The following is a 23,422-nucleotide window of genomic DNA, read 5'->3' as shown; positions in this document are numbered from 1 at the left end:
GGAAGGAAGTCGAAGGACTGAACAAGAGAAAGGAGCCGAACGTAGTTCCCGGCTGAGTGGATCACCTCAAAACACATATGTAATAAATGCGATAAATTACAACTTTGTATCTCAATAACTACATCTATTTAGGATAAGATATTAAGCATACATAATCTAGATAGTATTTCCGGCCTACTAATGTAGTATAGGAGAATAATTGTAAGTATCAACAGAGATATATATATTTCACTCTATTTTATGGTAAGCTATTGAAATAGTCTTGGGGGAAAAAAAGCAAGATTGAAGTATATCTATTTCTTAAGCCTAGAAGAATTTATATCCTGAGATTAGAAGAAAAATGGTATATTATGGTTGAATCATAGTGTAATAAAAACATCGCATCTACTATGTTATGTGTTTTGGGGTGATCCGCTCGAGCCGGAATTACGTTACATCCTGGCGCTTATATCAAATACCTGCAAGCACGGAGAGAGTAACCTCTGTTGGCTTAGGTTGTGTTATATTAATGAAGTTGGCTTGCATTGTTTAAATTAAGGAACGGAGGTTATATGGAAAATCACTGTAGATCCTCAACTGAGCAATATTACTGCGCAGCCTTTTGAGGTATTTCAGACAACAGAAGGGATCGATATCGGAATCGGCATGTATTGATAGCGTGAGCAATTTTGCCTCCCTCTCGACTACTGTTGGAGGACGGGCTACTACTATGGAGGGGAGAAAGCAGAGGAAGAATCATAATCTATTCATAATTAGCAAACCAGGGTTTATATATCCTGGTAAAACCATCCGAAAAGAGGCTCAGTCTGCAAGCAAACAAGCATCTATGGGATGCTCCATGGAGGATCTCAACAACTACTGCTTCGTCTGTCTTGTTACCTCTATTATGGCCAGGATGTTCAGCCCGTCACAGATAAGCACTTTTAGAAGAGTCGCTGATTGGTGGACAGGCAAGCAATTTCTGGCCACCGCGGCCATTTTCCACCCTAGTCCCCTTGCAAATGCAACATGCACGACGTGACTCGTAACCGACCACCAGAATGTGACGATAGACAGACTATCTCCTCAACACGGGCCAGCTAACCCTCTCGGGTGATCACCCACAGACTAGCGCCTGAATGGAGTCGGTCAGTGCCAATCCGCAACGAGAGCGATGAGTTTAAGGGGAGTTAACAGTGTGCAGGTCTCGTACATTTCGTATCTCCCCATTCGAAACTGATCCGAAAGCGGCCCGCGACCCGCAGATCGGAAATTAGCACCAGCGTGCCAACCGTCTATCTTTAGGGATGTAAAGCTTGTCAATCTTACTATGCATAGCGTGAAGGATGATAGAACTGGATCTAGGCATTCCGTCTTACCGATGTGCTAGCATCATGAAAAGTGTTTTCTTTTAACTCTGCCCTTCCTATCTCTTATTTTATTCATCGAAACAGCTTCCACTCTTTTCCGTCTTTCGGTCGTCTGTAACCATGTCGTCCTTCAAAAGCCTTTTCCTTCTCTTCATCCTCACTCCTATATTTGCTGCATCAACTGCCCCGCCACACGCATTCGGCCTTCAGACACGAGACCTACCGACAGGGACTTGTAATGTGAATACTCCTTGTGTGAATGGCGCATGTTGCGGAAGTGACAATCTTTGCGGATACTCGCCCAAGTCATGTGCAACCGGCTGTCAATCAAATTGTAAGTGAAATGACTTATTTTCATTGAACCACTGTATGCGGCGTCGTACCGGAACGTGGCTGTCGAACTTCCTGATTCGTTAAGTATTTGCCTTGTCGGGAGATATTAGTGAAAAACTCCAGCGCAAACCGCATGGTTTGATTAGCTTTACACATACAATTTAATTTGTACTTTTTCTTGAAAATTGGGTTGCGAGTCTCCTGGCAACTCATCTTCAAGTTTACTGCATAGACTTTTACTGGGATATGGACTGACTGACTAATTCAACAGGCAACGCAAAGGCTGAGTGTGGACCGTATGCGGTAGCAGGTAGTCAGGGATGCCCGCTGAACGTCTGTTGTTCGGAATTTGGCTTCTGTGGGTCTACACCTGAGTTTTGCGTTTGGAACAACACTGCCGATCCAAACTACAGCGAATGTAGTACCAAGTATGGCGGATGCGGCTCTGTTCCACGTCCATCATGCGGAGGGGCATCTGGGGTTTCCAAACGGAACGTTGGCTACTATGAGTCCTGGGCAAATACCCGTTCTTGCCAAAGCGTTTCCCCTGAAGACCTTAATCTTGATGGCTTCACATCCATCAATTTTGCATTTGCGTCCTTTGATGCCAGCAGCTTCTCAATAACGCCCATGGATTCAAATGCAGGTTCTCTGTATAGTCGATTTACCGCCTTGAAGAGTAAGAAGCCTGGGCTGCAGGCCTTTATCTCCATTGGCGGATGGTCCTTTACAGATCCTGGACCAACGCAAAAAGCCTACACGAACATGGTGAGTAGCGAAGGAAACCGAGCGATGTTTATCAACAATGTTATCAACTTCATGGAGACTTATGGTTTCGATGGTGCGGATCTGGACTGGGAGTATCCAGGAGCCGATGACCGTGGGGGTGTTCCCGCAGATACTGCGAACTATGTCGCCCTGTGCAAAGAGATGAGCGCCGCGTTTGGATCCAAATTTCAGCTCACCGTCACAATTCCCACGTCATATTGGTATCTCCAGCACTTTGACCTCGCCAATATGCAGGACTCCATAAGCTGGTTCAATCTCATGGCATACGATTTGCACGGAATCTGGTAAGTGGAAGTTACCTATCTATAGATATAGAGGGCTAACCAATACGTGCTATAGGGATGCGCAGAGCCAATATGTAGGCCCCTACATTGCTCCTCATACCAATATTACCGAGATTGACTTGGCCTTGGATTTGCTTTGGCGCGCTGGTGTCGATTCAAATAAGGTCGTCATGGGCCAAGGCTGGTATGGCCGAAGTTTCACACTAGTGGACCCTAGCTGCAATACCCCTAATGGCATCTGCAAGTTCCCAAGTACTAACGGAGGCGGCAACCCTGGACCATGCTCGAAGGCGAGTGGAATCCTCGATTACCAAGAAATCGCCGATATCATTAAGAAGAACAGCCTGATCCCCGTTCATGATAAGACTGCCGGTGTCAAGTGGATCACTTGGGACACCAATCAATGGGTGTCCTATGATGATGCAGATACTTTTGCGCAGAAGCGCGATTTCGCGAGTAGCCGGTGCCTGGGTGGCATGATGGTTTGGGCTATGGATCAAGTCGATCAGACGGCGAGCAATGGCTTCGGTGGCGCTTCAGGCGCGGCTGGTGTCACCGTGACCCCTGACCAGCAAGCAAACGCGAACCAGGCCACTGCTGATCAAGCGGCTACCGGGACCTGTTACACCGAGGATTGCGGTGTTCCCTGCAAGGCCGGCACGAATGAAGTTGTTCAGTACAATGGCCAGCCTGGCCAACTGAGTACCAACGACCGCTGTCAAAAGAAGCAATATCGAAGTCTCTGTTGTGACGACAAAACACAGGTGGGGACATGCACTTGGCGCGGGTACAGAGGCACAGGTCTAAGCTGCACCAGTGGGTGTGCTTCTGGAGAGACAGAGCTCACAACGAACACCAACCAGCATACCAAAAAAGGCGATAGAAACTGTCACGGAGGCGTCCAGAGTTTTTGCTGCGCGAACTTCAAGCCCACTACTAGTTCGCTGAAACAGGACCTCGAAGATGCTGCAAAAGCCGCTGCGGAGGCTGCCGCTCAGCAGGCTGCGCTTGATATCGCAGCCAAAGCTTTCTGCCGCGTTGCTGTTCCTGCTCTTTTGGCGCCTTTGGAAGCTCTTGAGGACCTTATCCCAATTTTTGGTGAGATTGCTGATCTCATTGAAATTGCCGCAACACCAGCGATCATACAAGGTTGCGTCAAGGGTATCGAGAAGGAGGGTTCTGCTGAGTTCAAAGTGTTTGGCAAAAAGCACACAGTGTCGTGAGTGATGAATAACCATTTAGATGATTATCTCAGGTTACCTCTGTCTTGGTATAGTCGCTGATTGAGATGAGCCGGTAGATTGAATGAGCCCGCTGGAAAACCAACAGATGTTCCCGACAGACCTAGCGCTTCAGATCATCCACCAGCGAAGACAGGTATTTTGCCTAGCTGTTCAGATGAGAAAGCGAATACTAATCAAGTACTCAGGCGACAAGGGCGAGCCTACGTGCAAACCCAAAGCAAAACGAGGTAGCGAAATCCGGGCTGCACCTAAGCCCGTACCGACGGAGAGCATTTATGACGCCGACAGCAGAGAGTTCAAGATCCTGATGAAAGCCAGCAAGATACCTAGTAGTGCGTGGACAGTGAGCAGGAACGGGGAGGGACACGCCATGCGACTAAGCGTAGGTTCCTAACTCGATAATCCCATGTAATACTCGCATGGAAAAGGCTAACACAATCTGTCTAGGTGCGGCCCAAGTTCTTCTCAGTTCCTCATGCCATTTACATTGCGGGCTATGTCGTAATTGAATACCATGATCAAGAAATAAAGGATCAATGTGGTAAGTCTAATCTTGTTTCTCTGAACATTCTGTATAGAGAACGCATCGGCACTGGCCATGGGAGGGCGCGGTTTGTTACAAAACACCTACTTGCAGGATCCCATCATCACTTGACATTTCCAACCCTTCTCCAAATAAAGACTAACATGCGTCCCTTGCCAGGAGAGGTCGTACGCGTCCAGCGCCAGTGGAACCGCGAGTACAACGCCGGAGAATACGATTTGGTCTTCGACCCACGCCCAGACCAGAACCCGACAAGGGCATGCACCCTTGGTGATCACGCCGGGGCACTCAATTGGGCGACCGCCCTCCAAAATGCATCCCCGCACTACAAGTATCTCGGTCGCATCAAACCGGGCCTGGCCAACAGCGATATTATAACAGAGTCAAACATGGTGCTCGCGAATATGGGGAAATACAGTCAGATTAGAAATAATTGCTTTACTTTTGTCAAGAAGATATACGCGGATGAGGCCGCGTAGATAAGAGGATGTTGTTGCCTGTTGATGAGGCGATGGAGGGCTGGCAAGAATTTACTGCTTCTGGAATACTGTATATAAAGTCGAAATCAAACTTTGGACAGTTTATACCACTGTTAGTTTGCTTTAATGTATATAGCATGTTAGGCCGTAAGCTGTGCTAGATGAAATAGCAACGTATTTATTAAATATAACATATATTTTTCAAGGTATCTAGTAAGTTTATATTTTAATATCAATAGATCGGAGTAAATTTAAAGCGAAAGATTAAGGAAAGCGCTAAGGCTACATATACTAAGATATTTTAATAAAATTTATAGATATAGTAGATTAAAACTAGGCTTTTATATAAAGTTAGTAAAATAGCTATAAATAATAACTGTTTACCTTTGGATCACGAGTTGCTTTCTTTTCGTGTTCCACTCCCTGCACTTTATGCCTAAGGCAACTACGCTAAAAGTGGATAAATTTGTCCACTAAGCGTTAAAGGGATATGTCGAACTGGGATATGGCACCCCCTAGGCCTTAAACAGGAACCTTGGTTTTTGTATGGTCTAGTGGAAAAAATGGCTGTATTTTTTCCCACAGGATACCATAAGTTGCATGAAATTCACGTGATACGCCTACCGAACCTCATCCTGACACGGGGCAGTGATCCTGGGATGCTTTTGAACACCATCAACAACAAACATCGACAACGAAAACAACAGGCAACCTGAGACATTCCCGGTATCTGACGCTATAAGCAAAGAAAATAGGTCTCAACAGCAGAAAATGGCCTGGCGCGACCGCCTTGTCATATTGCTGTTCGGCCACACCAAGGCATCCGCTGAGCGAGCGACGCGACGATATCTCGAAGACATCAATTCTGCTTCTTGCCTAAACCATCTGGATAAAGCACTTGATCAACTGCTGGATGGTATCAAAGATGTCGAGAAGATCTTCTCAAACTATGCAACGACCAATCCCAGCGGCAAACGCGTGTGGAACAGAGACAGCTTTGCTAGATACATTAACGCCAGGCTACCTGAAAACCCAGCAGTGACTACTTGCGTACCACTACTCTGGTGCATTTTCTCTACCGGGGCCTACTTTCCTTTCTCGGCACCGTCAAACGAACCAGAAATCGATGTCAAAGCGTTCAGGAGAGCATTTGCATTCATTGTCTCACGCGGTTATGAGCTTTTAGGAGCCAATTCAAATGGCCAGCCTTTTTCCACAATCACAGAAAAGTTCTACATAGACAAGGTGCCGCGACTCACACGTATCGTCTTCAGGAGCTTGAGCACTCCTTGGCCGAAATCAGGGACCCAGTCTCAGGATCCGGAGGAATCGCTCCAGCTTCAAGATATCAAAGATACTATTGCTTTTACGCAACCCATTATAAATGAGAATATGCACCATGGACGAGCTACAGTAGCCGATGGGGAGTTTGAAGCCGCTGCATATCGCCTTCTACTTGCTGACCACAAGCGGTCGACAGTCAGAGGGTCATCTATTGCAGTAAGCAAAGCCGATTTGCAGATTTTAATTCAGCTCTTCTTATTGCAACGTGCAGAAGATAGACGCTGGGGAGCTGGGCTGTCCTATCACGACATGTACCAACGCTCCGGAGACATTATGTTCTCTCGTCTCATTCCCGGCCCGGACGAAGTATCACGAGCTTCCGAATTTGCATCTGCCTTTTTAGCTTTTCAGTTTCCGGGTAGCGATGATTATGTGACATGGGAGCAGTTCAAAGCCTGTTGCTCGGAATGTGTAAGCATCTCCCGAGTGTTTTTATATCAATACAGACTGACTCATCTCTGGTTAGCCTTCATTCATCTTCTCTTTCTTCCAGCTCTGGGCTACCGTATTTATACTTACCACCGCACCGCAAGCTCCTCGTGCTGAGGGCAAGTCCACTCTTTTAATCAGCACCACAAACATTCTATCCTTCCTGAATGTTGCCCACTTCCTTAGTGGAAAACTGCCAAATTACCGCTTTCATCAAAATGAGTCCCTATTCCAGCTCGATCTGCAAGCCTCCACTTTGGTGGCCAATCTCGCCACGACGCCTGAGCTTAGTGTCGAGGAACTGCACAAGATCATAGCGGCGCAGGACTGGTTCCACGTGATGCTTATCCGAGGAGAGGATCTGAAGGCCGAGGGAAAGAGCTCTAGTAGGCTCATCGTAGCTTTCACGAGTCCGCCGGAGAAGGAGATGTGGCGACCAGAGGGGAAGCGCTCGATGCAATACGTTTGGCGGACTTCTGTGGTTCAATTGGAGCCAGATCTTGCTGTGGCGGATAGCGGAGGCATGAGTGCGAGTGTGGTGGACAAAGTACTAGAATTACGATCCCACGGAGGGGCAGGGAAGGAAGACACAAGTATGAAAGTCGATTTGGCGGGGAAAATAGTTAATGTTAAGGGGCTCGGTACTGGGCTTGCGGAAAATGCGGAAAATAAGAATGCGGTGGGATCGTCTGAGGCTACGTCGACGTTCGTAATGCGGCTGGCCAACTTGAAATGTTATCGTATGCCTGGTATGTCGTCGAAAATTACCAGGTCGGGATGAAGAGCGGCTGCGGCTAGACTGAAAATCAGTTGAGGCTATTTTTTTTTTGACATATAGACAGGGAGGATTTCTCCACAGCATCGAAAACTCTCAGAGCTAATCAACAAAAAAAAAACAAATACAAAGGGTGGCGAAGTACACTAGGGCAAGCTCAAAGCCGGATTTTCTTAGCAAACTCGGTTGGGCTTTGGCTTAGCACTAGCACGTGTTTAGCAAAAGACTTAAGACTTACCCTTCCTTATCTCTTCTCCCCTCAACCACCAAGTCAAATTTCACATCGAATAAAAACGATCAGTTCAATATGAACGACCTCCGAAATAGCCTTTGCACTTACCCAGACTGGGGATATGTCATCTATCGCACTACCTACTCTGCTGAATCAGATACTCTATTCCCAGACGCTATCAGATATATTGAGGCCTGTATTAAGCAAGCATTCTTCCAAGAAAACAAAGAAGATCCTACAAATGAGCCTAGCGAAATTTGGGCCAAACACCGGTCGACTATCGTGCAAGATCCCGCGCAATTTAACGGGGCGTCTCTCGAGGCAATTCGCGCTCATTTTGAGGCCTGGGTGAACGCTCAAGGCATGCGTGACGATTGGACCAAATGGCGAATGTGTATGATTATCGATGAAGAATCTCTACAATCGCTGAAAGGTCTATCAGTCGAGGCCCTTGAAAATGAAAGGCCAGAGAATTCCGATGATGAGCTACGATATGTAAAGGTTCTTGAAGCATTCCCGTATACGGATCAGTATGACAAATTTCCGGGCTGGATGAAATGTTGGATATATGCGCTCTGGGATCTCTGGGCGATGATGGGAGATGGTGATGAGATGAGGCAGTTGTTTGACTGTATTGATGATTTTCCATTTGAGGGGGTGTACTGCGGATGATTTAGTGATGTTTTGGTTGATGACAATGTGGAGTGCATTAGAGATGTGTGGTTCTAAGGTTGTGCAAAATATCGTTCGACGGGTTGCAATTAGAACAAAATTTAACTTGAGGAACAAAATATATATGCAAATAATCCTTCATCTCTGTTCTCCACTTCCTCAACAGTCACCAGTGATAGTAATGGTAGAACTCGTAGACGAGCACCAGTCAGTTCCGCAACCAGAATATCACGGCTGTGACGATTTTCCTCCTAAAAAAAGAGGCGCCGTTTGGTCGATCAGAGTTATGAGCGATAGACTTCCGTCTAGACCGGGTCGATGACCTCCTGGGGACGACAAAGCTAGTTATCATTTGACTAGCTTCATGCTCTGCTGCCATAAAAAGCTTCTGTGAGCTCCTCAATTGGATAAGGTGGGTTAAGGGATCACGATCGCCATCTTTAACCAGCGAGATACAAGGGAACACGGTGAGAACGTTCACATCTCGAGCACCCTGATCCTGCCTATCTGGGAGCGCACTGTCTCCGGGGAAGTGGAAAGGCTCACAGTCCTCAATCTCGAAATCAACTAGCTCAAAATCTGTCTCATATCTCTGCGGAGCACGTTGGATTGGAAGCCAAAATCCAGCCGCTTTTTGGACAATCTTCTCTATACTTATGCGAATCGAATCATGTTGGGTCTCTGAGAGCAATGGCCACAAGTATGACGACACATTGCGGATCACCGTCTGAATCCTTGCCTGGCGATTTCTTTCTTCGGCATTGCGATCAACCGAGAGAAGGACGCGTCGGCAGAAACTTTCCTTCTCGGTATTATTCTCGGCGAGGTGACTGAGGACTCCCTGGATTTCAGAATCATCCGGTAAAAGGTAATTAGGTTGGAAAATGTATTTGCAAAGTTCCCTCGACAGGATGGCCATAGTCATAGCTAGACGCATTCCTTTAGCTTCGAGAGAGTTTGAGGGTACCAGAGGGATATTATTTTGGGCAATTTGAGCATTTTCTTTTCGAAGCTTTTCCCAGATCGATTTGTCCTTTTGATCGAACGATGAGTGGATATGGTCATAAAGCGGGTTCAGATAGATGCATACCTTCAAGACTTCCTCATCAAGGTCCTCTCTCAAAATGGCGAATACCTCGCTCGAAGCAAAGACCCATATATCTGAAAAGTTAACCATTCTGGGTGAGATCAATTAGCGTACGAACTTTGCCAAATGCCCACACGCAGCTCACATTGAATTTTCGACAAGCTCTAATTCCTGAACAGTGAAGCTTTCTAGGTTTTGGAGTCGGCCTTGGCTCGCTTGTAGTGCTTGATCCAATGAGGCTTTTTCAGCTTCCAGCTCTTCTATCTTCTTCTGCGCTGATGAAAACATTGATTTGAGACTTGATCCAGCAGTCTTCATCTTGTCAATCGTCTTGTCTTTCTCTTTTAAATTCTGTTGGAGTGTGCTGATGTCCTTCGCTGACTGAGAAACTTTGCTGAGCTCCAATGAGTATGATGACTTGATGCTGTCGATCTGCTGGCGGAGGCCTTGTACTTCTTTGGAGTAGTCGGTAAGATGTTTGTCTTTCTGGTTAACTGATGCACAAAGTGACTCGACCCGGTCAAGGGCGTCTTTTTGCTTTGCCTTTTCGCTCTCGTTAGCTGCAAACATTTCCTCGATAGCGACTCGCTTTCTCTCCTTCAGCTCGAGCACTTGATCTTGGGCTTTCTTCAGCTCTTCGTCTCTAGCGTGGACTTGTTCACGCTGATGGCCTATTTCTTCAAGCATGGTGGACACGGTTTGGGATTCGGGACTTGAAGCCAGCATATTAACTAGTTTAAGAAATTTCTTAAGGCCATCGCTGTCAACGGATGAAGGTGCAACACATTGGCTTGCATTTGAAGGGCTTTGAGGGCTGGGAGACATGATAAGAAGCCTGTGTTGAGTTCTAATAGCGAGAGGACTGCCAATTTGAGGAAGCAAAGTTTTGCTGGTCTGATAATGGGAATAACAAGAGATTCTGACGCATTTATATTTCTCTGTTCCAGAAGACGTGCCAGGAAAAGTACCAGGGCCGATTGTTACACCTCTGCACAGATTCCGAACGTAGAGTACATGCGAACAGATGTCCAACAAAAGTACGAGGAAGGTTTATGAGCCTCATAATTCAAGGCGCAAGAGAAGTGATGCTGTTTTATGCGTGCAAGAGTAGGAAGACTTGCAACGTGTTCTCTATTCTGTGGGTTTAATGTACGCGAGTCATTGCATGCATATTGTGTACATCCATGTCTAGCTACGTGTATTTAGGAATATGGTCGCCTCGTTGGGGCGAGTGCATCTCTTGGCGATCAGAAAATCAAGCGGTTCATTACAGATACCTCGGTCAAGGGCTTCCAGCTTATGCGTTGAAGCTGAAGAGGCAAGATCTGGGCATTTACTGCATTCTTGCGTCTCGGAATAAGAAAACGAATGTTCGTCCCTTGAGAAGAATTCACAGAGATTCACAGAGACTCACAGATCTTTTTCAAGATACAGTAGTTTAATTCAGGCTGCTTCTGCATCAAAGAGCCCTTTACAACAGTAATTGTACGATCTTGGAACATAAAAATTTCCATATGCTTGGTCTGCGAAGGTTTTATTCTGTTGCATAAATACTTTGTGTTGGGCTACTAACTATGGGGAGAGAGAGAGAGAAGAGGAATCATGATCTATTCAATCTATCTAGAGCAGGGGATTTATACCCTGCCAAACAAAGAAAGGGCTCAGTCTGCAAACAAATGGAGGCATCAATGAGATGACTAGACAAAGGCATCAATGGGATGACCGACATAGTCCAACACTTTGAAATCAACATTTGAACAGTCAGGATATCCTATCCTTCTACCCAAGTGGCTCCCCTCGCCAGCAAATTCCGACATGTCATGGTTACAGATATATGAGTTGACAAACGATTCATTCCGGTAATAGCAAGGCATTTAGTGTGCCTGAGCTTGACCTATGCTTCGAGTTAGGCAAAAGCCCTAGCTATTCGTCCACCGCCACGCTGAGTCTCTTGTTGATTGCATATCACCGACAGGGATTGAAACAAGATGGGAAGCGCTGTTGTGTTGGCAGTAAGGCTGACTGAACATACCAGGGTTAGAAACCAGTCATTTCGCATGCACTGAGGGACTTAACAACCTCATTTGACAACGAGCCATGCGGTCGCATGAGGGTACAGCTTCCCCCACGGCAATCAACCGATATCTGTATTTATGTCGTCACGAGAGCAAAAGCCACTCTGCTCTTCTCTGAATTAACTCGGAGCTCGGTTCATTTACTGGGGCCTATGACAACCAGTCAAGGGTCTTATTAACGGCCCGAGGCCTTCCAAAATGGTGTTGAGAATCCAGGTTAATTCTCAGTAATTAACATGGAGCTTTCAACGCTAAGCCTAATTCGGCATGCTTTATGCATTACGAATCACTAACTTATGCAACCCCCATGCCAAGAACCTCGAGGTCCTACGGAATCGAGATTAGCGCGTCGATGCAGCTTGCCGTCTACACCACTAATTCCTGTATACAACCGCCAGTTTGTTGTATCACAGGGAGTCATTTCAATTCGGGCTGCATTCAGTGTTATCACCGCTCATTCAGCTTCTTTCTGATTCCACCTCTCTGTTCCCATACAAATTGATAGATTCCAGGGGAGAAGAAGAAGCCTATAAATATGGGCTTCTTTCTATGTATGAAGAGATCAGACAGTTTTACAATTTCATTTCTGGCACTATATTCATAGTTCCATTTATCTTTGCACGAGATACTCCATCTATTTTACATGCTGTATAGTCCCTCAGTGTACTATTTCAACAAATGGGTAATGGCAGGTAAAGGACAGGTGAGACAAAAGAATCATAAATCCACTCCCTCCCCCCCCCCCCCCCCTCTCCTTTCGAATATAGGCTTCTTATCATCCAACGCAGGAGGATACTGAAGTTCCATCCCGCCACGAAATTTCGATTATCTAACATTTTCAATCCAATCCAAAAATTCAAAACAAGAAATAAACGACGAGATGCATATTTTTATTTACGTTATTGTCGCCGTCATTGGTCTTTCCTTGTCCTTTGCGCATTGCTATCAATTTAACGCATTCAACTTCAGCAGGTGCTGGCGCATAATCGGAAGAAAACCTCTATTCAAAAAACGCTACAACCGACTGACTCCACTGCAGTCAAGAGCTATTCCAAACCAAAGACTTCGTGTTGCCTTTGGAATTGATAACGCATTCACTAGCCACGAAGAGTTTCGTGTGAAGCAATTTATCGTCCAAGCAAAAAGTCTTATCAACCTTAGCCCAACCGCTTGGAACCTTCTTTCGGACATCGCCCACAGGGCAGTGCGGCGCAGCATCAAAGATACAACGGCTAACGGTCACGGGGAGATAAAAATCCGTGTTATGGATCTGGTCCAAGCATTGACACTACGAATGGTTCTTCAGGTGCTGTTTTCGATGGAAGACGAAGCCCTCAACCTTCCTGACAGTTGTTTAATCGAGCTTGCCAACGCAATAAACATCACCTGGATAAATTCAAAGATTAAAACAACATCAACTCCATTCGAAAACAACTCCCACCTTCAAGAGGCCATCCTGGGTATATTCCCTGCAACACAAGACCTGAACCCGCAGAACAACCCGCTGAACATGATCCTGCCTGGCTTTGAAACCATGTGGCGAATTGCTATATGTATGTTTATTGAGACAGGATATACTACCGGCTTTCAACATCCAGAATGGCGAACGCAACTAGCCGCATTTGCTCGCACTCCCAGCAAAGCCGTGTTCGTGCAGAAGGTCGGTATAGATAACGTCTCGGTGGAACAACTTGTGAATGAGGCACTGCGTCTGTATCCACCTACAAAAAGAGTGTATCGAGCCTTTCAGTGTTACGAGTCAAGTGTCTCCGAGGTCGAGGCCGCAGATATCGAGGGGTCTCACACAGCAGCGCACATCTGGGGATCAGGGGCCATGTTCTTCGACCCAAAGCGATGGGATGCTTTGACAAGCACGCAAAAACACGCATTTATCCCGTTCGGCAAAAAGCCGTTTGTTTGCCCTGCGCAGAGTGTATTCGGACCTAGGGTAATTGGGCTGATTGTGGGCGTCTTATTAATGGAACTAGGGGAGGATTGGACATTGAAATTTATTGGAAGTGATGGCAAAGACCTACGTCCGGAGACGAGGCTAAGCAACGAGCGGAATTCGTATGATTGCCTGTACCTAACCCATGGGGGTAATTCTTTTGCGCCTCAAGGGAACTAGTGTTCGTCACGCGATGTTAAATATAACTAGTAACTAACTAGGGAAAGAAGTGGGCCTAATACCTGAGGAAATTAATTTTCGAAGGCCCGAAGCATTTAAATCCCCAATAGTCAGAGATCTGAATTTTAGTACAGTACATGTCGACTTCGGTTTGTTGAAACCGCTCGGACGGTCTCATGTTTTGAAGAGTAGGAGACAGGCATTTTGTATAAGAAAGACATTTCGAAAAAGGGGGCGGGCTGTACTTGAAATTTGCTAGCATGAGCTAACTATCTAGCTATCTATCACTATCTGGATCTGTCCCATGTGGGGCAGCTGTCTAAGGCAGAATAAGGCACCCACCAAACACACATGCTGTGCGGTGGTTGTGAGTAAGAATACTTACAGCGCCAATTCAATCCTCAGAATTTCATACTAGACTCTCAAGAACTGCACAGATAGCCGAAATATCATCAAAAACGGCTAATGGTTTTGAAATTGAACCTCGAGTGGCTCCAGTCCCTCCTTTGGATTCTTCCATAACCACCCGGCCAAGTAACAATTTGATACACGCCCCCGATCAATCCCCGATGGGGTTGACCGGTGGCCAGATTGTATGTGAGATGCTTCGAAGACAGAATGTTGATTCTATCTGTAAGTTGACCCTGAAGGGAGAGTTAGATTTGCTTCGTGATTTCCGTGCGCAAGCCGATGATATAGGAACTGACGAAATAAACAATGAGCAGTTGGATATTCCGGCGGGGCGATTCTGCCAGTCTTTGATGCTCTATACGGATGCCCTCATTTCCGATTTGTTCTTCTGCGACATGAGCAAGGGGCCGGTCATATGGAGCAGGGATATTCCCGCGCGTCCAGGAAACCAGGAGTTGTTCTGACGACCTCGGGACCGGGTGCAACCAACCTCATCACAACTTTACAGGATGCGCTGAAAGATGGTACTCCACTAGTTGTTCTCACCGGAGAAGTTGCAACCAATGCCATGGGTACGGATGCCTTTCAAGAGGCAGATGTGATTGGCATTACAGGTCCTTGTACCAAATGGAATCCTGTAGTATGAGACATCCGAGATCTTCCTGAATAATTCATTTCGCATTGTCCAGAGTGGACGAAAGGGCCCTGTTCTAGTGGCACTACCCAAGGATGTGACTAACGCCGTCCTCGAAGCTCCAGCTGAATCTAGTTCATTTCACTGGGGCCTTCCTAAATTGGATAACCCCATTTTCGAGCTGATGCCCTCGCAACCGACCGATCAACGAGCATTAAACGATGCGCGGATATTATTAACAAAGCTCAGAAAACCGTTATATACGCAGGTAACGGAGTGCTTTCGTGCTGAGGGCCTGGAAGTACTGGCACAACTGGCCGAAACTGCCTGCCTTCCAGTTGCCACTAGTATCCTCGGGATTGGATGTTTTGATGAGCACGATTTCAAGTCACTTCGCATGCTAGGAATGCATGGTACTGCATATGCAAATAAAGCGATTTAAGAGGCTGACCTGGTGATTGCTTTAGGCACACGCTTTGACGATCGTGCCGTAGGCGACCCTAATCGCTTTGCTCCTGTCGCAAGAGCGGCTGGCAAAGATCAACGCGGCGGCTATCATCCACTTTGAAATCCACCGCCAACATATCAATAAAGTCATTCAGTGTGATGAATTCGCCCAAGGTTATGTTATCGCCGGTCTTACTGAATTACTTCCGCATGTCCGGAAGGTGGAGAGCAGGCCGGAGTGGATGGGCCGGATTTTTCCAATTGGAAGAAGATATTCCCAATCAACCTGACGCCTCCGAAGCAAGCAACGCGAATATCTCCCGAGTCCGTTATTTTAGTGCTGAGTGACCTTACTGAAAAACTATGCAAACAGACCATTGTTACCACTCGTTGGGTCACATCAGATGTGGGCAGCCCAGTTCTTCCGATAGACAGAGAATCGCTCGTTGATCACTTCCGAGGGAGCAGGGACCATGGGTTTCGGGCTTCCTGCAGCCATTGGCGCCCAAGTGGCAAAACCTAATGCAGTGGTCATTTATATTGATGGTGACGTATCCCTTTGTATGTCACTGCATGAGATGTGTTTTGCCGCGGAGATAAAGTTTAAGATCAAAATCCTGGTACTCAACAACGCCGATCAAGGCATGGTTACACAATGGCAGGCTCTCAATTACGATAAACGATACTCTCACACTCACCAACGAAATCCAGACTTTGTGAAGGTGGTTGATGGAATGGGTATCGAGGCTCAGCGATTGGATGTTGCGTCTGATATCACAGACCAACTCGAGTGGTTCATTCGCTCAGAGGCCCTATCCTTGCTAGAGGTGAAGGTGGACGAAAAGATGCCCGAGCTTCCCTGGGTTACTCCCGGTAAGGCACTAGATGAGATTATTATGAGTCCCAGCCAGATTGGGACTTCTAAGAAATAGGAGGGAAGATTCTTTAACAAGAGGGTTTGCTGAGCGAATTGCAGAATCTATTTGGAAAACCAAGGATGGAAGAACGTTTCCGCCGACTCTCAAGGATCTTAATTGATGCTTTAATCTTGCTTTTGGCTACTTAGACTGGATTAGTTTGAATTTATTTGAAATATTTAGCTAACCCTTGCTTATTCGCTGGGGCATAATGGAGATGGTCGTCGGCAAATCAATTTTGCTGCATAGATTGTCCGAGCGGTCGACCTAATGCACAATGCAGTGCGAGGCAACTGAAAGGAGTAAGATTGAAATAAAATATATAAGTAAGTAAAGCCTGTGCTTCGGGCCGGAATCGGTAGTAGCTTTAGTTCGAATTAAGCCACGCATGTGTACATTCTCCTGTGCAGAACTGAAATATGTCATTTGATCCTAGTACGTGAAAACCTGCATATGAAAATGTCATAGTATGGTGTGGATGACCTGTATTGTAATGGTTTTCGTGATTTCATTACCTCGCCCAATTAAATAATTAGCCTAAAGCCAACTTGCTGTGCATACGTTCGTCCGAGCCGAAAGGCACGCCACGGCAATCTAGGGATGGTGCAACCACACTTATGCCTATCGTTACTCAGCAATGCTGATTCTTTCCACTCTGAATTCTCATGTACCGAGCGATCAATTGCAACTTTGCGTCTACATTGTGTCACAGATAGTATCCCTCTATGGCGTCCAATTTATTTATATAGGAGACAAAGCCGGCTGGCATTCAATTTATTCACGATATATTTAAAACCGAGCACCGCTATTCATTCCTAACATCGCCTTTATTATAATTACTATCATCAACTCTGCCGGAAATATGTGCACCCGTGTACTGGAAGTGATTCTAGGATTCTTCAATACAATCCTCGATATCATTCTCTTTGTGTTGAGCTTCAAGGTATTTCCCTTGGCCTGGCATGTAAGCGAATCTACACGTTAACCGACAAACCTCTTTGAGCTTCTACTAAGTCAAGCCTAGGCAAGAAACTACTACTCAGCTCTTTTTCGCAATACACTAAATAATCGGCCCGTTCCTCTCACTACACTCAATATGCCGACCATCTTCCTACCGACTATATGGACATCTAACACGCCATTAGGCGAGATAGACATAATGGGCCACAAAACCAATTCCACATACGCCACGGACTTCGATGTCGCTCGAAACTATCACATGTGCTCGCTCTTTCGGGTTGGAATGAAGAGCTGGGGCGATTTGTCCTTCGTCAACCCCCAACCCAATGATACTTATGGCACTGGGGCATTGTTTCCGGCACTAGCTGGATTGAATATTACATTCCACAGAGCCATTCGCCCTCGGCAGAAGTATGAGATATCCACTCGTGTTCTCTCGTGGGATGATAAATGGATACATCTCATTTCACACTTCGTGGAAAGGGGAAGCTGCAAGCCTGTTCATTTTACTGATCAACGGAATCCCCAGCGTGATCCTGAAATGAACATCGGCGATTTGGCACATGTTACCTGCGACTATCGGGGTCCACCCTCACGATCTGTCGTGTTCGCCACTGCGATGGCGAAAATTGTCTTTAAAAAGGGTCGCAAGACAGTTCCTCCTGCTCAATTTCTAGTTGATTGTGGTCTTCTTCCTCGTCAAGAAATTGTTGTTCCACACGGGTCCACCCAGAAGCCTTGTGAGGAAGAAAAGTTCGATGACAACAATATGATCAAGATCGGAGAGAACATCGAAGAAATAAGGGCTACAGGCTACCAAATGGCAGAGCGGCTCAATGCTCTAGCTGAAGGATGTTCGTTTTATAACATGAGTGAGAAGGTCTTCTTTTCCAAGTGCTGAAGGGCAGTGGCTTTGTGTTGAATTTGCCTCGCCAGAATATACATACTTTGACGACCACAGTCATGAGTTTGTGTATCATGCCAATCAACCATACTAAAGTATGGTCTCTATAATTCAATTTAAACACAATGTATATGATCTGGGATCTAAATTATGATTTTAACGTAGAGTATCCGGGTAAGAGTCCCTTCGCAATTCATATAATTTCGAAATCTGACACATATGTCAGGTCTACTCTTGCGAGTACCAAAATACAGTCATGGACCTCCTTAATATCTGAGTCAACCCTAACCGGGATGGGTTACCGTATTGGCCGACACCTAATGATGCCCCTGATTCCTGCTCCTGCAACCTCGGCCAAATCGACCGAAAAAAATATCTGATCACCAATCAATTGACCGAGTGCTCGAATAACAACACAAATGTCGAGCAATTATCTGATACTGATGCGATGATTGAATACGGACAAGCGTGTCTATGTTGTGGATACAGTGCTATTATCTCTACGTATGATTCCGTTCCGGAGCTTAAAGAAGTTCCTTTTTTACTCTTCTGTTGCTAAGGATGTTATTTAGTATCTGGGACACGTGTCCTGGCACCAAACCCTCCCTACTGGGTGCAGATGATTGCTTTGCTGGCGCTCTCACTTCTGGCCACTGGGAAGACTGCGGGCCATACCTCGAGAAGTATGATTGCGCCGGTGATCTGGGCTATGGTCGGGCCGACGCCGGTGGGATCAGCAAATTCTACCACCCTAGCAGCATGCTGAGCAATGGCACGAAAACCACGTTTAATGTGGGCGGCGTCGTCTCCACCCCGGTCAGTGGTGATACTTTTACATGGACCTTTGGGTCATCGGTGATACACGCTGTCACTGTCTCTTCGGAAGATGCTACTGCAACGAGTACTGTGACTGGTACGGCAGAGAGTGACGTAAAGCCTGGGAAGGGGTCTTCTTTGATTGTTCCCTCCTGGGCCATCATTGGCATTGCTGGTATTTTGATACTATCCACTTTGTGAGGATTCAAGATATTGTTTACGTATGAAGATATCCAGAGTCCCTCCATTGGGACCAATGGATCACACCTGGTTGCTTTGTAATAAGCCAATAACCATAGATTTCTGCAATTCAGTATATACATGTACAGTAGCCCTGAAGATGTTCTGCTTCGCATGACATGCGTTAAACAACCTAATCCTTCTTAGCTCTTGCAGTCCTTGTCCTTGCCCCCCTCAAGTTTCATTCCTCTCTGCTATAGATACCTATATTGGTACAGGTACTCCGCAATCCTCTTACTGGATAGCAATATCGGAACAGGAGAGATAGATCTGACCAGTTTGGAAAGAGTTCCACTTCCAAGAGAGCAAAATGTGGTTCGAGACGTAGTCCGGAATCTTGATCTTCTTCGAGACAGTGTAACCGCCGGCGATTGTTGTCTCGCAGGAACCAAGCTCAGAATTGTCGACACCCTGGCACTTAGTATCATCAAAGCCGTTACAGGTGAACCAGTCATTGCGGTGGCAAGCTTCGCCCTCACCACAGTCAGCACTGTAGTCGCAGGTCTGTCCATCGACACCTGTGCATTCAAGAAGACCTTCATCGAAGCAGGCCTCAGCTGTCTGTTTCTCCTCGTCGGTTGGCAGGTAATCCGCATCCAGGAATTTGTCCACAATATCTTGATCTTGACAGACACGGTAGCTGAACATGCCACCGTGATCACCGTTGTGGTCAACACACCACACGACGTCAATGACACCGCATCCGACGCCTGGCCGCTATACACCTGCGTAGCCGAGTATGTAGTTATATTTAAATTCATGGGGGTTTTTGACCAGCAGTATATTATATAATCATGGGGGTGTGGGGCCAGGGGTGTAAAAACTTATGTCCAGTCACTGTACTCCGTACCCCACTCCACAACTCCATAACTCCACAACATAGTTACCTCCATACATGTTCTTTCCGCGACTTTTGAACCACATCCCTTGTCCCTACAGTCTATAGCTCTTTCCGCTACAGTTCTTTCCGTGACTTCCAAACGTCCTTTGCCCAAGCCCATCATGTCGCGCCCTTCCGAACCTGAGCTCCGCGCGAACCTTAGCCCACCACCTTCTCCAGAGATGAGCAGCAGTTGTGCGAAAAAGTTCGTTGACCAGTCGGACTTTGAATCTCATATCTTGAATGCAATTCGCAGCGCATCTGAGCCTCAAGTATTGGTTTTCACTGATGTGAGCTCGTCGTGGGGAGAGAGGATAGTGGACTTGATAAATGAAACCTCTGACGGACATTCCACTCGGTAAGTTACTACAACCCATATATGCTCTCCCGTCGAATTTTATTAACACTTATTCTCTTAGCAAAAGTTATAATTCGTCAATCAAAGTCTTACGAATCAGAATTATGCCGACTGAAGTACACGACTGCTGTCAAGATTGGTGGCGTGTGTCAGAGATTACCTTACGCGATGTCGGTGACTTAACTGGTTATGAACAAGCGCAAATTGATGTACGCGTTGGCACGAGTAAGCTACCATACGCTTCTCTCACTTGACTTCTTATATACTAAATTGCTACAGTGCTGCAGTTCCCATGGGGGCCTTATACCTCTTCACGCAAGGAGCCAGACCTCTTTGTCCGATCAAGTTGCGACCGTCTTCCGTCTTTCGTTATTGAGTCCGGTTGGAGTGAATCCTGGAATGCCTTGATGAATGATATGAACCTTTTATTGGTCGGCGGAAATGGAGATGTTCGCGCTGTTGCTATCCTGAAGTGGAACCTGAACCGTCCAACGAGACTTGTGAGTGGGTTTGTCGAACTCTATGTCAGGGACAGAAATGGTATACCAGTGAAGCGCCAACGAGAGGTATGTTCAAGACCTTGACTTTCATTAGTCGATTTACTAACGGTGTTTAGGAAATTTTCCCAGTCCCTACTGAAACTGGAACTCAACGACTTGAATTGACTCGGCAAGAAGTATTTGGCCCTCACCTCACACCTGACCCAGCACGCACACAATCTCCTAACACAATATTATATCTTGAGATAGAGGATTTGCGGGCAGTAGCCCTTCGGGCACTGCACCGTATGGACCTCTCCCCGGCTTGACAACGCTTCTTATTCCTCCGGTGCAGAACTTGCTCCACTTGGGTCTTATGATTGACGATGGCTCCCTTTTTTTCTTCCTTTCTGTATGTATTTTATTGTTCTTGCTATCCATAGGTGGTGTATGGCTATACAGAGCACATCTATTTTCGAATTCCTTGCTTAATTTGCGCCAGCAATCACATACATCTACCAATGATGCCCATATTTCTACTACGAACCTCGTACACCATTAAACTTAGTTTGGGCTCAAAATTCCACCAACGCGCTGCTCGTAAGTCATTCTCCTAGAGATTTCTCTAAGCGGATTGATCCTTCTATAAGGCTGGAACTAATAGGTTTATTTTAGGACATTTTCTTGTTTGAAGTGGTTCATGGTTAGACTATGGTTATCACAGACTAATTACAGTCAATCTGCGCCCAGAGACAAGTTTCCCATAGTCAAACCGTAGTCAAACCGTAGTACGATCGTGAGCTCAAAGACTTCGGAGGGCATGCGGATATGATTGATCCATGGACAAATCATAGTCAGACCATGGTTGTACTGAGGCCTCTTAAGTGAACGAAGATGAGTAGTGTCAGACCGGAATCTGACCCGCCTCTCCTTGGCCGCGACTCCTCCTGTAGACTCTAATGGATGGCTCCCAGAAGCTGGAGCAACCTGGCAACTACTACAGAAGATTCAAATTGATGCTAAGGAGATGAAATTTGCACTCTATGCAATGGAAAATTCAACAAAGAGGGTGAATTGGAAGAAAGTTATCAATACAAGTTGGGAGGAAGAACCCCTCCGACGGAGGCGGTATGAAAACAGAATGAATGCATAGAAAAAAAAATGAATCCTCTCAAGTAGTAGTCCTCTTTACTCAAACAGGTGCATCGGGGCGCGTATCGAGATCGCTGAGGAGCGCCAGAACAGCATTGATCGCCACAATCTGAGCTTGAACCAGGCGAATCTGGGTTTAATTCAGCGCGCCGAGGGGTTGTGAAAGGGCGCTCTGGTGACGGTGGGAAAACAGAATGAATGCATAGAAAAAAAAACCGAATCCTCCTCTTAAGTAGTAGTCCTCTTTGCTCAGACAGGTGCATTGGGGCGCGTAACGAGATCGCTCAGGAGCGCCAGAAGAGCATTGATCGCCTCAATCTGAGCTTGGTCCAGGCGAGTTTGGGTTTCATTCAGCGCGCCAAGGGGTTGTGAAAGGGCACTCTGGTGACGGCGGGCTGCGGTCAGATTCTGCATTGTTAAGTTGATGTATCCGGATAGAGTGGTCAGTACTGCAGCGGATCGGGTCCTATCTGTCCCCTGGGCCTGGGCGATGTAGGCCTGTAGAAGGCTCATGGTGTCGATTGCTGTTTGTAGATAGGTCTCGACCGACTCATGCGATTGTTGAACACGCTGACGGGCTCGCTCCACCTCCTGTCTCAGCCTTGTGGCCTGAGTAATGTTTTGCTGTATGGGTATCAAATCTTGTTAAGTTAAGACTTGTGGCGGGGCTGGGGCACCGGCCTGGCGCGTGGATCGGGTACCGGCCTGCGCTTGTCGGTTGGCGTCAGGGCTCAAGGGCGCACGTCGATTCGAAGAAGCGGGCTGGGAAATGGGCGGTGGGGTCGGACTTGGCCACCGACAACGAGAATCTTGGGATCGAAAGTGGCAATTGGCGCAGCAAGTCACTTCCTCCGCTCCTACGACGGTCACACAATGTGTGAACGGCCCGCACCCTTCTTGACATGGCACACACTGAACCTCCATGACAGTCCCAACTACCTGCATGAGAGCGGCCTCGATGTTTTTAGTGCGATCTGATATCATCCCGTCCTCGGTAGCATTGGTCTAATGACGGTGTGAACGCCAGGATGGCTCCCGATGTGGTGGGAGCTGGATAAGGTATCGGAGGGTGGGGGTCCTGAGGCGAGATCCCCGGCGAGAACGTCGGTATGGAAGCTCAAGAATTCTCTAAGCCCAGAGCCCTGGAGGCTCTATTCGGCTTCCAATATGGATGGGGGGAATAAGGACTGGAATTCCCTGGTCTGCCGAAGCAGGCTCGGGGAGACGACTAATGAGGTTAGCACAATTCAGCCACTATAGAAGCCATAGAGACTTACTTGGCCATTGGTTCGAATGGTTTAATGAGAATAGGAATTGATTGTAGGCTAGAACGCGAGAAAACGATGGGTGCTGTTGCTGGATTGTGACAGAGTGTGAAGATGGTTAAAGAGAAGGAAGAACGTGAACGAAAAAATGAGTTATTTCCATTTATGCGTATTTAGCTATAATTCATATCATAT

At 46.6% G+C, this 23,422-nt stretch overlaps 15 protein-coding genes across 15 annotated transcripts; 12 read left to right on the top strand and 3 right to left on the bottom strand.

Annotated features, from left to right (window-relative positions):
- Positions 1-1,469: 1,469 nt before the first annotated feature.
- On the top strand, positions 1,470-3,978 carry N7471_001573 (Glycoside hydrolase superfamily; the record flags this gene model as incomplete). The annotated part of the gene is made up of 3 exons (XM_057274294.1): positions 1,470-1,683; positions 1,954-2,755; positions 2,811-3,978. The coding sequence occupies 3 exons, from the start codon at positions 1,470-1,472 to the stop codon at positions 3,976-3,978; spliced, it is 2,184 nt and encodes a 727-aa protein (XP_057142473.1).
- A 175-nt stretch (positions 3,979-4,153) lies between these two features.
- On the top strand, positions 4,154-5,022 carry N7471_001572 (Glycoside hydrolase superfamily; the record flags this gene model as incomplete). Its single annotated transcript, XM_057274293.1, has 4 exons — positions 4,154-4,381; positions 4,447-4,540; positions 4,578-4,610; positions 4,703-5,022. 4 exons carry the CDS (start codon positions 4,154-4,156, stop codon positions 5,020-5,022), a joined length of 675 nt encoding a protein of 224 aa, XP_057142472.1.
- Positions 5,023-5,793: 771 nt separating this feature from the next.
- Positions 5,794-7,576, top strand: N7471_001571 (uncharacterized protein; the record flags this gene model as incomplete). Its single annotated transcript, XM_057274292.1, has 2 exons — positions 5,794-6,777; positions 6,833-7,576. The coding sequence occupies 2 exons, from the start codon at positions 5,794-5,796 to the stop codon at positions 7,574-7,576; spliced, it is 1,728 nt and encodes a 575-aa protein (XP_057142471.1).
- A 301-nt stretch (positions 7,577-7,877) lies between these two features.
- On the top strand, positions 7,878-8,474 carry N7471_001570 (uncharacterized protein; the record flags this gene model as incomplete). Its single annotated transcript, XM_057274291.1, has 1 exon — positions 7,878-8,474. The coding sequence occupies one exon, from the start codon at positions 7,878-7,880 to the stop codon at positions 8,472-8,474; it is 597 nt and encodes a 198-aa protein (XP_057142470.1).
- A 208-nt stretch (positions 8,475-8,682) lies between these two features.
- N7471_001569 (uncharacterized protein) lies at positions 8,683-10,386 on the bottom strand (the record flags this gene model as incomplete). The annotated part of the gene is made up of 2 exons (XM_057274290.1): positions 8,683-9,652; positions 9,707-10,386. 2 exons carry the CDS (start codon positions 10,384-10,386, stop codon positions 8,683-8,685), a joined length of 1,650 nt encoding a protein of 549 aa, XP_057142469.1.
- A 2,130-nt stretch (positions 10,387-12,516) lies between these two features.
- On the top strand, positions 12,517-13,764 carry N7471_001568 (Cytochrome P450; the record flags this gene model as incomplete). Its single annotated transcript, XM_057274289.1, has 1 exon — positions 12,517-13,764. One exon carries the CDS (start codon positions 12,517-12,519, stop codon positions 13,762-13,764), a length of 1,248 nt encoding a protein of 415 aa, XP_057142468.1.
- Positions 13,765-14,333: 569 nt separating this feature from the next.
- Positions 14,334-15,377, top strand: N7471_001567 (Thiamine pyrophosphate enzyme C-terminal TPP-binding; the record flags this gene model as incomplete). Its single annotated transcript, XM_057274288.1, has 4 exons — positions 14,334-14,397; positions 14,490-14,815; positions 14,865-15,222; positions 15,277-15,377. 4 exons carry the CDS (start codon positions 14,334-14,336, stop codon positions 15,375-15,377), a joined length of 849 nt encoding a protein of 282 aa, XP_057142467.1.
- A 352-nt stretch (positions 15,378-15,729) lies between these two features.
- N7471_001566 (Thiamine pyrophosphate enzyme C-terminal TPP-binding) lies at positions 15,730-16,188 on the top strand (the record flags this gene model as incomplete). The annotated part of the gene is made up of 1 exon (XM_057274287.1): positions 15,730-16,188. The coding sequence occupies one exon, from the start codon at positions 15,730-15,732 to the stop codon at positions 16,186-16,188; it is 459 nt and encodes a 152-aa protein (XP_057142466.1).
- Positions 16,189-17,269: 1,081 nt separating this feature from the next.
- On the top strand, positions 17,270-18,034 carry N7471_001565 (acyl-CoA thioesterase; the record flags this gene model as incomplete). The annotated part of the gene is made up of 1 exon (XM_057274286.1): positions 17,270-18,034. The coding sequence occupies one exon, from the start codon at positions 17,270-17,272 to the stop codon at positions 18,032-18,034; it is 765 nt and encodes a 254-aa protein (XP_057142465.1).
- A 128-nt stretch (positions 18,035-18,162) lies between these two features.
- Positions 18,163-18,596, top strand: N7471_001564 (uncharacterized protein; the record flags this gene model as incomplete). The annotated part of the gene is made up of 2 exons (XM_057274285.1): positions 18,163-18,211; positions 18,316-18,596. 2 exons carry the CDS (start codon positions 18,163-18,165, stop codon positions 18,594-18,596), a joined length of 330 nt encoding a protein of 109 aa, XP_057142464.1.
- Positions 18,597-18,598: 2 nt separating this feature from the next.
- N7471_001563 (uncharacterized protein) lies at positions 18,599-19,054 on the top strand (the record flags this gene model as incomplete). Its single annotated transcript, XM_057274284.1, has 1 exon — positions 18,599-19,054. One exon carries the CDS (start codon positions 18,599-18,601, stop codon positions 19,052-19,054), a length of 456 nt encoding a protein of 151 aa, XP_057142463.1.
- Positions 19,055-19,327: 273 nt separating this feature from the next.
- Positions 19,328-19,741, bottom strand: N7471_001562 (uncharacterized protein; the record flags this gene model as incomplete). The annotated part of the gene is made up of 1 exon (XM_057274283.1): positions 19,328-19,741. One exon carries the CDS (start codon positions 19,739-19,741, stop codon positions 19,328-19,330), a length of 414 nt encoding a protein of 137 aa, XP_057142462.1.
- Positions 19,742-20,095: 354 nt separating this feature from the next.
- Positions 20,096-21,139, top strand: N7471_001561 (uncharacterized protein; the record flags this gene model as incomplete). Its single annotated transcript, XM_057274282.1, has 4 exons — positions 20,096-20,331; positions 20,393-20,556; positions 20,611-20,897; positions 20,948-21,139. The coding sequence occupies 4 exons, from the start codon at positions 20,096-20,098 to the stop codon at positions 21,137-21,139; spliced, it is 879 nt and encodes a 292-aa protein (XP_057142461.1).
- Positions 21,140-21,858: 719 nt separating this feature from the next.
- Positions 21,859-22,125, top strand: N7471_001560 (uncharacterized protein; the record flags this gene model as incomplete). The annotated part of the gene is made up of 2 exons (XM_057274281.1): positions 21,859-21,938; positions 22,011-22,125. 2 exons carry the CDS (start codon positions 21,859-21,861, stop codon positions 22,123-22,125), a joined length of 195 nt encoding a protein of 64 aa, XP_057142460.1.
- Positions 22,126-22,211: 86 nt separating this feature from the next.
- Positions 22,212-22,475, bottom strand: N7471_001559 (uncharacterized protein; the record flags this gene model as incomplete). Its single annotated transcript, XM_057274280.1, has 1 exon — positions 22,212-22,475. The coding sequence occupies one exon, from the start codon at positions 22,473-22,475 to the stop codon at positions 22,212-22,214; it is 264 nt and encodes an 87-aa protein (XP_057142459.1).
- Positions 22,476-23,422: the final 947 nt, after the last annotated feature.

The sequence above is a fragment of the Penicillium samsonianum genome, assembly GCF_028829775.1.
Source record: "Penicillium samsonianum strain IBT 33392 chromosome Unknown utg000001l_segment0_segment0, whole genome shotgun sequence".
Lineage (NCBI taxonomy): Eukaryota > Fungi > Ascomycota > Eurotiomycetes > Eurotiales > Aspergillaceae > Penicillium > Penicillium samsonianum.
This window is presented reverse-complemented; position numbering and strand designations above follow the sequence as displayed.